Source organism: Gadus chalcogrammus, chromosome 13 (genome assembly GCF_026213295.1).
Source record: "Gadus chalcogrammus isolate NIFS_2021 chromosome 13, NIFS_Gcha_1.0, whole genome shotgun sequence".
Classification (NCBI taxonomy): domain Eukaryota; kingdom Metazoa; phylum Chordata; class Actinopteri; order Gadiformes; family Gadidae; genus Gadus; species Gadus chalcogrammus.
This window is the reverse complement of record NC_079424.1, coordinates 11054650-11067067: the sequence shown is the minus strand read 5'-3', so window position 1 is coordinate 11067067 and position 12418 is coordinate 11054650. Positions and strand designations below refer to the sequence as shown.

Sequence of the window (12418 nt, the reverse complement as noted above, 5' to 3'; positions counted from 1 at the left end):
CTCTCGCTCTCTCTCTCTCTCGCTCTCCCTCTCTCCTTCTCTCTCTCTCTCTCTCTCTCTCTCTCTCTCTCTGTCTCTGTCTCTGTCTCTCTCTCTCTCTCTCTCTCTCTCTCTCTCTGTCTCTGTCTCTGTCTCTCTTTCTCTCTCCCTCTCTCCCTCTCTCCTTCTCTCTCTCTCTCTCTCTCTCTCTCTCTCTCTCTCTCTCTCTCTCTCTCTCTCTCTCTCGCCCTCTGTGATATACCATTAGAGAAATCATTTTTGACGATTCTTTGTACAGTAATTTCCGAAGCGCTTACGGGCCCTGCGCTCCAACTCAGTGGATAATAATGGCTCTGTGCACCTCTCTGGTGACCCGATGCCCGGTGTCAACCCCTCAGGCTGGGGCGCCTCCTTCATCTCGTAAGTCTAGGCTGGAAGTGAAAGGTGACCAGGCGTTTGCCATCAGGACCCCGATAGGATTTGGCCGTGAGGGGGCTTGATGAGATGGGGGCTAGCTAGCCAACTTGGTGGCTTCTCTTGAGTCACCAAGGAGTATTTGTTTTAAGATATGGATTTAAATAGACTTGGTCTAAGAGTTTGTTTTAATAATTTTTTTTCCCCCTTTTTGTATTTTTCTTTCTTATAGTATATATTTGTTGAATTTATACATATTTGATTTATTCAACATTTGTGTGTTCATTTATTATTTATACAGTACAATATACTATAATCTGTACTTTCCTTCAGTTCAGTTTGTCGTTACGCTTTATTAAAAATATTTATTGAGGTACTTCAGTATTACCCTGATTAACAAAAAGAATTGTGTGTGTGTGTGTGTGTGTGTGTGTGTTTGTTTGTGTGTTGATGGATCACTCTTGCATTAGTCCCTCCTACCAGGGTAAGGGTGAATCCCATTGGTGAAGACAGCCTCGGCAGGGGGCTGCCCATTGGCCTGCTGCTGTGTCAGTCCAGTGAAGCCGTTGACACTGATAGGGGAGGGGATGCTGGTCACTGTGGGGGCACTGATACCAGGCGGGGTACTACCTCCTGTAGGTACACACAAACAAACAGACACACACACACACACACACACACACACACACACACACACACACACACACACACACACACACACACACACACACACACACACACACACACACACACACAAACAAGCACATACACACACAGACGCACAGAACATAATCAGACAGGGGGATCACTGTGAGTTTACAGGAAGTTTTGCCATTCTGCGGGCACCACAGCGATGGTTTTAAATGTCAGAGGGGCTGCACCGATGGAGCAGGGAGGGGGCTAAATGTCATGCCAGTATATGGTTCCTGCATTATCTTCACAGTGACACGTTAAGCATCACAAGCCCCTTTCAGGCACCTCAACATGGAGAACCGGGGAATTGTTTCTGACATTGAAAACAGGGAGAGGGAGAGCTGCAATCGCACACAGCATTCATCATTCATGAGGCATGCTACGACGCTACGATGCTGCGATGATTTGTTGGTCACTCGCATTGCCCCCTGTCCGTCCGTCATTCCCACTCCGATCAACAACAGCCACAGCCCCAGCGGGTGAAATATGAATTCCCTTCACCGGTTGACTCCCCCCGTCTCCCCTCACCCCCCCCCCCCCCCCCCCCAGCCCATCTATCTATCTCCCCCTGACCTCAGACTCTCTCCACCAGTCCGTGACGTGACCTCCGACCCCTCCCTCCTCCGTCTCCTCCCCTCCCCTGCGCGGCTGTTACCTGACGTGGGGGTCATGGGTCCCCCAGGGATGCCGTTGATGGTGGCCATGTGCTGCATCTGGGCGGCCGCGAACGCCGCCATGGGGCTGAGGTAGCCCCCCTGGCCCACGGACGCCATCAACGCCGCCTGCTGCTGCACCTGCGTGGGGGTAAGGGGGGGGGGGAGGAGGAGGGGTGGGTGGGGGGGGGAGGAGGAGGGGTGGGTGGGGGAGGAGGAGGAGGGGGGGTGGGGTGGAGGGGAGGGGAAAAAGGGGGGGGGGGGGTGATGAGGGGGGGGGATGGAGGGGAGGGGAGGGGGGGGATGGAGGGGAGGGGAGGGGGGAGGGGGGGGGATGAGGAGGGGGCGGGGGAGGGGGGAGTGTTAGGAAGGCAAAGGAGACGACATTGATGGAGGAAAAGGATGGAGGAGAAGGGGAGAGAGGGATGGGAGAGAATCCTTTTAGAACCAAATCAAAAGCTGCTTCATCAAGCGCCACCGCCTGCGTCATTTTGCACTTGTGTGTTCGACATCTCCTGGCGCGGGCTCAGCGGGACGGGGAATCGGTGACTGGCTGAGGGGCGTCTCTTCATTATCTTCATAAACCTTCCCGGTTAACGCGTTCTAGCTGGCGTGGGTGCACTCGTGGTGCTCCTTAATTGAGATCTTTCTGAGTACATGAATAAATAAGCAGGCGGGACAGAGGCGTTTTGCCTGGGCGCCTTGCCTGGGCGTAGGCTCCATACGCTCCGAACTGCAGAGCCATGGGGTTGAAGATGCCCATCTGACCGGCCATCTGCTGCATGCGGCGAATGGTGCGTTCCTTATCCGTGTCTGCGAACTTCACCACCAGACTGGACGAGGCCCCCTGCACACACACACACGCACGCACGCACGCACGCACACACACACACACACACACACACACACACCACACACACACACACACACACACACACACACACACACACACACACACACACACACACACACACACACACACACACACAAACATATACCCACACAAACATATACACACACATATACACACACACAGACACACACACACACACACACACACACACACACACACACACACACACACACACACACACACACACACACACACACACAAACATACATATACACACATACACATTTACATGGACGCACAAACACAAACACACAAACAAACATTAGGAATTGGTCAAGAAAAAGGCTGTATAACAAATGTAAACTTGCAGCTATGCTGACACACACACACACACACACACGGACACTCACTGTACTCACGGGCATGGTCTGGCTGCCGTGTAGCGCGCTGATGGCTGACTGGGCTTCAGCGTGGGATGAGTATTTCACGAACGCACAGCCTGAGACAAGTTAAAGGAGAGAGGAGAGGAGAGGGGGAGACAGGAGAGGAGAGGGGGAGAGAGGAGAGGAGAACAAGTTTGAATAGAATCAAAACCCAAGTGACTTCCTTCTTGTCTCAGACACAGACGTGTCTGAGACAAACAAACTGATTGCAGCGTCAGTGCATAAACATTGCCCCTCCCATTTGGTGTGTGTGTGTGTGTGTGTGTGTGTGTGTGTGTGTGTGTGTGTGTGTGTGTGTGTGTGTGTGTGTGTGTGTGTGTGGGTGTTCTGTCTGTGAGCCTGTCCTAGTTCCCAGAGTTCACCGCTGCCACAAGACATTTAGTGAACCCAAGTGCTCTCTTTGTGCTGAGAGAGAGAGTGTTACATCATCATCATCGTCACCATCATCATCACCATCATCATCATCATCATCATCCTCATCGGCGGTTGCCCTGACAACACGCCGACGCGTCTGACGCCCAGTCGAGTTATCTTCTGATAACAGGGGATTAAAAAATGCCAAAATTGCTAAAATTGGTGTCGCTTTTTATTGACGTAAGCCCCCTGTTGATGAATGTGAATGATCAAGCCCCGCCCCCCCCACTCCCCCCAGTAATTATTGAGCCCAGTCCCACTTAGCCGCGCAAAGCCGCCTGATGAAGCTCCATTAATGCAGCTTCACAGAGGACCGGGAACGATCAAGCGCACTGTAATCATCAGGCTTAGCTATCACGCGGCTGTCATTGATTGGCTGTTAAGCCCGCTGATGAACTTTAGCGCCGGGAACATGTGTATGCGTGTGTGTGTGTGTGTGTGTGTGTGTGTGTGTGTGTGTGTGTGTGTGAAGCAGCAGCACCCTGACAGTTGTTTTGAAAAGGACAACTTTTTCTAACCCAAACAAACCCCCCTGACTTGATAAGATTTCGGTTAAGAAGTTGCGCGACGGGGTTGACGGTGGCTTAGATGCGGGTAGTTTGGTGTGAAAAGTCTCTCTCTCTCTCTCTCTCTCTCTCTCTCTCTCTCTCTCTCTCTCTCTTCCTCTCTCTCTCTATCTCTCTCTCTCTTGCTCTTTACTTCTCTATCCCCTTCTTAGCACCACGGACAGTGTTGATGAATAGCTTTGCACAAAATGAAAATTCTGCTCACCCCCCCCCCCCCCACACACACACTTACAAACTCTATAAAAAAAGCAGAGCCATGCAAGTTGACTCCGGAGGTTAATGGAGTTCACCCGTAAAGAGAGAGCGTGTCGTCTGTTCAATGGAGGAAAGGAAAAAAAAAGGAAAAATAAAAAGAGACTTTCAACTTGTTACAATTTCCAATCGTATAAACTCTTACGTAACCCGTTCAGTCGGTTTTGATGGAGACAGCGGGCGTGTGGAGGTGAACTTTGCAAAGTCACTCATAAAAAAAAAACTGGTAAAAAAAGCTTCCAAGTCTATTGAGTGTGTTATAAAGCAAAAAAAAACTGTAAGAAGGCCTGACCTTTGCTGTTTCCATCAGGACCTCTGAGGATGGTGCACTCCTCGATGCCGCCGAAGGCCTCGAAGAGACGCCGCACATCGTCCTCCGACTGCTGCTTGTTGAGCATGCCCACAAATAGCTTTCTGTCTTCTATATAAAAAATGTGAAAAACAAGACAAAACTGGGTCACAAACTCGCCCCCCTCCCGCTCTCAACCTCACGGTTTTTTGTGACGTTTTTTTTTTTGGTTTCATTCAACCACGCCGAGAAACGTTGTTTGTCTCGTCTCCTTTGTACATGATGCCACTGACAGCGCTGGATTTCATTAGCGGTAGCGCATACGACACATTTCTGAATTGAAACCCTATCGTTGACACCATGTGTGTGTATGTGCGTATGTACTCGTGTGGACTAGCCGACACTAGCTAGCCGGGCTAGCATTGCGACCGGGCCCCTTGTTGCTGACAAAGCATGTAGCGCCACGCTGTGATTGAATGAGTAATGGTTCAATTGGTAGAAGAAGGAAAACCCCAGGCAAAGCAGTGTGTGTGGAGGGTGGTGGGGGGGGGGGGGGGGGGGGGGGGCTGGTGAAGTGTGTTGGTGCGTAGCACCATCTGATGGTCTCTTGGTGGTGGGGTGGGTTGTTTTATATTATGTATCATGTGTAGTGTGTTATGTATTATTTGTTATGTGTGTGTGTGCTCTATGTGTGGTAATGGATGTATAGCTTGGGAAATTAATGAACCTTGATGTCGTGGCCCGGGTGGCGAGGCTCTGCCCAGACCGGTGACACTGTGTGCATGTGTGTGTGTGTGTGTGTGTGTGTGTATATATTTATGTGTGTGTGTGAGTATACATATTTATATGTGCGTGTGAGTGTGTGTGTGTGTATATATATATTTATATGTGTGTGTGTGTGAGTGAGAGTGTGTGTGTGTGTATATATATTTATATGTGTGTGTGTGTGTGTGTGTGTGTGTGTGTGCGCGGGTGTGTGTGTGGGTGTGTGTGTGTGTGTGTGTGTGTGTGTGTGTGTGTGTGTGTGTGTGTGTGTGTGTGTGTGTGTGTGTATGTGTGTGTTTGGGGTTTGCATGTGCGCGCCTGGGGTGTACTCCCTGCTGTGTATGGCTGACAGGGTGTCCTTGCCGAGTCAACAAGACTAATCTGCTCTCTGGCCTTGCACTTTAGGTTTGGGGGGTGGCTGGGTGTGTACAAGAGTGGGTCGCACACCAGGTGTGGAGGAAGCACACTCTCTTGCATGCATGCAATCATTTGTATCTGGATGCACCTGCGCGCGCACACACACACACACACACACACACACACACACACACACACACACACACACACACACACACACACACACACACACACACACACACACACACACACACACACACACACACACAACTGTGCACACATATGCACGCACGTCGTGCGCACACACACACACACACACACGCACAGACACAGACATACACACACACGCTCAAGATGCATACGTCCACTTACACGTTTCGCTTCCCTTGTATTCTTTAATGCACACCCATACAGCACAGGTGCAAAACCAGACAACACACACACATTTCCACACAAATACCGCATTGGTGTCCAACGCCTTTATTGTTCCCCAGAGAGGGCACCAATAAACATTACATCTCTCTTCAGGAAAGGAGTCTTTACACAGAGCTCACACAATACTTACTAACATGTTTAGCCTGAGATCAATTCACTTTGCACTTTAAAAGCCTGCAGTCTCATAGGCTGCAGTAGTGCAGCCTGCAGTGTGCGGTTGTTCACTATGTACACACACACACGCACGCACGCCCACACACAAACCACTTACACTTACACTAAACTACATTTGAACTACATAATTTTGTGTAACAGTTAGAAAAATCACGTATGCACCTTAATATATGCTAAGACACTAAATTATTATCTATGTATTCAAACTACTGTGGATTCACGTGTGATAAGATAATCTCGAAACCAAGGTGTCAGATTTGATATTCATGGCGAAGGAGAGCGAATGGAAAATGAGGGAGTAGGACGGGAAAGGAGGGTGGAGGAGGGAATAGGAGAGAGCTAGAGGGAGGAGGTGTGTAGTGAGGAGAGAGAAGTGGTGAGAAGGGTTAGAAGGAGAGAGGAAGAGGTTAGAAGGAAGAGAAGGAGGAGAAACATGAAGGAAAAGGACATCATGACGGCTGTAGGACAGAAGTGAATTCATAAAAGATGGGGCATAGAGGAGAAAAAAGGGCAGAAGTGGGAGAAATGGAGACAGGAACAGAGAGAGGAGGAGAGCGAGAGAGAGCGAGAGAGAGAGAAAGAGAGAGAGAGAGAGAGAGAGAGAGAGAGAGAGAGAGAGAGAGAGAGAGAGAGAGAGAGAGAGAGAGAGAGAGAGAGACAGGGGGAGAGAAAGAGACACAGACAGAGGGAGAGAGAGAGAGAGAGAGAGAGAGAGAGAGAGAGAGACAGAGAGAGAGACAGACAGACAGACAGACAGACAGACAGACAGACAGACAGACAGACAGACAGACAGACAGACAGAGAGAGAGAGAGAGAGACAGACAGAGACAGACAGAGGGAGACAGAGGGTAAATGAGTAAGAAAGAGAGAGAGAGTTCTGGAAGTTCTGTATTAGCTCTCTCTCTCTGTCCCTCTCTCTCTCTCTCGCTCTCCCTCTCCCTCTCTCTCTTCACACAGAAAGGTTTTCTCCCCACCTCCATCAATCATACTTAGAGGATGACCAAACTAAACGGAGAGAGAGAAGCCATGCGATCGCTCCTGTTCCGTCTTCCTCTCCTGCTCCTTTTTTTCCCTCGTCTTTTTCATTTGCAGCCAAACACCGCAACAGCCCAGTCCATGCGCAACCTTCAACCTCGCTCCCATGCTCTATTTCCCTTCTTTCTCCCGCCCTCCCTCCCTCCTTCCCTCTCTCCCTCACTCCCTCCCTCTCTCTCCAACTCCCTTCCTCCACCCCTCCCTCCCTCCTATCCCTCTCCCCTCTCCCTATTTCCACCAGACTGTAAGAATCACCCTGGCTCGGCCCATGTCGTATCGACAATTGAAAGATTTCAAGGACTTAAAGCCCAAAAGAAGTCAAACACCATCCATCCTTCTCCTCTTGTACAGTCTATCGATCCACGTCTGGGCCTGCGGTCACTATAAGTCTAGACAGAAAATGGGCTTGAAGATGTCTTCGCTGTCAGCAGGGTGTTTGTATACATGGCCGCACCAACACGGACAGAAATAGAACCAACAACACACGCGCACACACAGACACACACAGCATACATGCTGAACACACACACACACACACACACACACACACACACACACACACACACACACACACACACACACACACACACACACACACACACACACACACACACACACACACACACACACACACACACACACACACACACACACACACACAGTTCATCGATTGATTAAGCTTACATTTCACAAGCTTACATTTGTCAACTAAAATCCAGTTTGTGGCTGGTGACAGAGCGGCTGGATGTGACGAAGGTAATTGACCATCATCTACCCTAAAGCTTGACACGACCTAGGACAGAGTGTGTGTGTGTGATCTGTGTGAGCTTGTGTGTGTGTGTGAGCGTGTGTGTGTATCTGTGTGAATGGTGTGTGTGTGTCTATCTGTGTGTGTGTGTGTGTGTGTGTGTGTGTGTGTGTGTGTGTGTGTGTGTGTGTGTGTGTGTGTGTGTGTGTGTGTGTGTGGCAGAATGGAGGGGGTCGGGCTTCCATGAACCAAATGCATTTGCATCCTTGTGCATAGAGAGTATGATGAAACTCCTGGAAAGGAGCTGCAGGCGAGGCCAGCCACGGTGCCGCAGGAGACTGGCGTTTACATAATGCGTTGTGAACAGTAGAGGGAGGGTCGGGGTGGGCCAGGGCTGGGGGGCTGCGGGTGAGGGGGGGGGGGGGGGGGGGGGGGGGGGGTGGGGAGGGGGGTCTGGCCTGCCTGTCAGCCTGTGTTGAGGTACGCAGCCCTGTCTCGTGCTTCCGTCTAATGGAGAGGCTGATTCACATGGGCATCAATGCTTGTAGCAGTAGAAGGAAGGGAAGGGGGGTTGGATGGAAATAAGGGAGGATGGGAGGGAAGGGGGGGGACAGTGAAGGGATAGGGGGCAGGATAAGGACTGAGGAAGGAAGGAAGTAACGGATGGAGGGAGGAAGGTAGGGAGAGACAAAGGAAAGAGGGGAAGTATAAACAAAAAGAGAGGAGGAAGGAAGGATGAAAAGGATGCAGTGTGTGTGTGTGTGTGTGTGTGTGTGTGTGTGTGTGTGCGGGGGACATACCTCCTCGACTCTCACTGTCTGCTGGCTTCACTTGGATAGGTCTGTTCATCTGTGAAATGAAGAGAGAGAGAGAAACACACACACACACACACACACACACACACACACACACACACACACACACACACACACACACACACACACACACACACACACACACACACACACACACACACACAAAGGGGAGAGAAACACAACAGACAGAAGATTAGTCATCTACTCAAGGCTACTCAAAGAAAAATAATTAAAATAAACTTCCTGGATGCACGAAGCAAGACGTTTGTATTAGTGAATGCATTGAAAATCTCAAAAGCTGTAGCATTTATAGCCATCGGGGGAATAGCGGGTTGGAAGTATATGAAGGGGGGGGGGGGGGGGGGGGGGGCGTTTTTGATCCGAGATGAAAGAGGAGAGTGCAGATGGATAGAGGGATGATGAGTGGGAAGAGAGTGGAAGGATAGAGGGAGGGATGGAGAGAGGGAGATGAGAGGTAGCACTTGGCCAACAGCATGTCCTTTCTATCTCTCTCTCTCTCTCTCTCTCACTCCCTTATCCTCTAACTCCTCTCTCTGTCTCCCTCTCTGTCTGTGCTCGGCACCTGTCCCATTTATGATTCGTACTTGTGGTGTGTCCATGAACACATAAATTAAAACGGGAGCGTGTAAAAATGTCTTCTCATAAAAACAATACTGCAAAACCATGGATGTGCAGTTTGTGTAGCGTGAAGCCATTGTGTGGACCGTCCGATTGTAGACAAACACGTAGCTCTCCCTGACCACGACCACCATGAGACCTCACTAGATTGTAGCCCCGCACTCATCTCGCCCCCCCCCGCCCCCGCCCCCTCCCTGCTAAACGCTCACCACCAATACATTTTTAATAATGCCAATTGCCACGCTGCCGGGGGGGGGGGGGGGGGAGTGAGGGGGGCTGTGTTTGTGTGTGTGTGTGCGTGTGTGTGTGTGAGGGCGCATACATACGTGTGTGTGTTTTGGAGGTTGGAGTGTGTAAGGGTTTGTTTATGTGTGTAAAGTTGTGTGTGTGTGTGCTGTGTTTGTATGTCTGCATGCATAAGCATATATGTGGTGAGTTTCAATGTTTGTCTCAATGTTAAATGTTGGAACATAAGGGACAAATTAAAAGATATGTGAAGTGGACGGTTTGTCAATTTGCAGGACGTGTGTGTGTTTGTGAATGTGTGTGTGTGTGATATGGGGAGGTGGCTGAAAAAAAAGAAGTAGAATCCCAAAAAATGTAATCATGCCATTATGTTAGCATTAGCATAGCATCTAAGTTGACACATAGTGACCAACATACGCCTGTGTCCCCACAATGTCAAGCGTGAAATTTTGAGAGCCTACACGCAGAAGACACGAGTCGCCCCCTTTACAGATAAATCAGGTTTATAACCGGGGACCAAAGAGAAATCACTGGCTCTTTAAATATTCCCTGGGCTTGTCGCAGCATCCAACGTGCGCTCTGTTGTTGCTACTGCTAAACCGTGTCACGTTCTAGCACACTGATTTAAAGTGCACAAGCCCCCGGCCCTCAAAAACACACAGACACACAGACACACATACACACACACACACACACGCACACGCACACACACACGCACACGCACACGCACACACATACACAAGCCCACGTGCACACGCTTATACCTCCCTTTGATGGGCAGCGGAGGGGCCGCTAATGTTTTTAATGTTTTCTGATGCATTATTTATCTGGCTGGCTGTTGATAGCCGTGAGCTGGGGAGCTGAAGGGGCCCTGGTGGTGCTGAAATGGGGGAATGGAATGAAGGAGTTCAGGAAATCAGTAAAAAGAAAAAAAAAGTAAAGAACTTGGGCTCTACGTAAATATATAAATATATATTATAGTGTTTGGGATATGAAATTCAGAATCGTATAGTATATCTATTATATAAATATATACATATATATATATATATATATATATATATATATATATATATATATAATATATATATATATAAAAAATAGATATATATATAAAAATAGATATATACTGAGATGTAGAAGTTAAACTGTAAGGTGAACCTCCACCCAAAAGGAGCCTGGAGAAAGCTGATTCGTGAGGTGAAGAAAAAAGGGCAAAAAAAAACCACACAGGTGCTGAGAGTATGACATGTGGAAAGGTTAACCAAAAAAAGAGGAAAGGTGCAAGAGAGGGATGAGAGGGAAAAGGCAGAGGGAGAGAAAATGAATGGAGAGATAGTCGAGTGAAGAGTGGTAGATGGTGGTAGAGAGATAGAGGGTGATAGGGAGAGTGGGAGTGAGCGAGGGGAGAGAGATGGATGGAGATACAGAAAGAGAGGGAGAGAGGGGTGGCTGGGGTTGGAGAGAGAGAGAGTGACAGTGAGATGAGGACATGGATCACAGGCTGGGACAAGGTCAGCGCGGTGCTCCCAGGGGCCTCATAAGCCTGCATACATATGAGAGCGATCAGCCTGATCCATACAAATGGTGTGGCCTCAATCTGACCTAATTGTGTTTCCCCTGCGCTGATTTAATATGCCGAGGCTGCTGTTAACCAGCACAGCATACGCCCCTGAGTTCCTGAGGTGTCATCTGTAATTTCAGTTGGGGGTACCGTTTGTTCTAATGTCGTTGGGGTAGACATTGTCGCAATATGCGCTGTGAGCGACGGTCACCACCTGATCGTGATAAAACATTTTCTATTCAATGTCCATGAAATAGTAAATAGTACAATATGAAGCTTTGATTTTTTGGGGGAGAACGTTTCACGTTGGCGCCCAAGTGATTGCCGTTTGATAAAGGGACTTTATTGGACAATCAGTCAAGTCAACTCCTCATTGCTTGCTTCAACAGAAAGGCTGAGATGTCTCCCAATAAACCATTTGCAGGGCAATTAAAACTATTGTTAACCTGTGCAAACATTGCTTCTGTGGCCGGCGAGAACAAGAGCAGGGTTTCATGGTTCCGGTACTGGTGGTGGCTTCCATTACTCTAAACCCATAAACCGCCTCAAGGTCGGCTTTATCATCCCACTCGTAATGGGGGAAAGTTAGCACCAGTCTACTGGACAACTGATCCCAGTGCAGTAGTTAAAAGTGGCCGCAGACTGGCTCCGATGGCTCCCCTGAGGATGAGCTGCAGTAGCGCCAGGCGGTGGCAGGTGGCAGCATTGAGCAGCTGAACCCAGGCAGGTTATTACTACTGATAGTGGAGAGAGGCAGCAGCAGCAGAAGCACTTTCTAGTCGGCACAGAATAACACGCGTCTTATCCACAACGAAGACACAGACATACACGTACTGGCATACGTGCACATGCAAACGCAGGTATAAAATGTATGTTCACACATACACACACACACACACACACACACACACACACACATACACACTCACACACAAGCACACAAACACACGTATGCACACGCACACATTCACACACACACACACACACACACCACACACACACACACACACACACACACACCACACACACACACACACACACACACACACACACACACACACACAAACACACAGAAATTTAGATG

The 12418-nt window shown here is 49.2% G+C and overlaps 1 protein-coding gene across 6 annotated transcripts in view; it reads right to left on the bottom strand.

Annotated features, from left to right (window-relative positions):
* celf4 (CUGBP, Elav-like family member 4) overlaps positions 1–12418 on the bottom strand; it is an 80089-nt gene that overhangs the window by 13672 nt on the left and 53999 nt on the right. The window contains exons 3-9 of one of the 6 annotated variants that reach the window (XM_056606140.1): positions 8864–8919; positions 7578–7603; positions 4560–4685; positions 3012–3091; positions 2442–2586; positions 1742–1879; positions 874–1026 (exon numbers count right to left, since the gene is read on the bottom strand). In XM_056606140.1, coding sequence (XP_056462115.1) covers positions 874–1026; positions 1742–1879; positions 2442–2586; positions 3012–3091; positions 4560–4685; positions 7578–7603; positions 8864–8919 — 724 coding nt within the window. Of the gene's footprint in view, positions 1–873; positions 1027–1741; positions 1881–2438; positions 2587–3011; positions 3092–4559; positions 4689–7577; positions 7604–8863; positions 8920–12418 lie in introns of those variants that run through there. The other 5 variants (XM_056606139.1, XM_056606142.1, XM_056606143.1 and 2 more) reach the window with 5 other exon arrangements.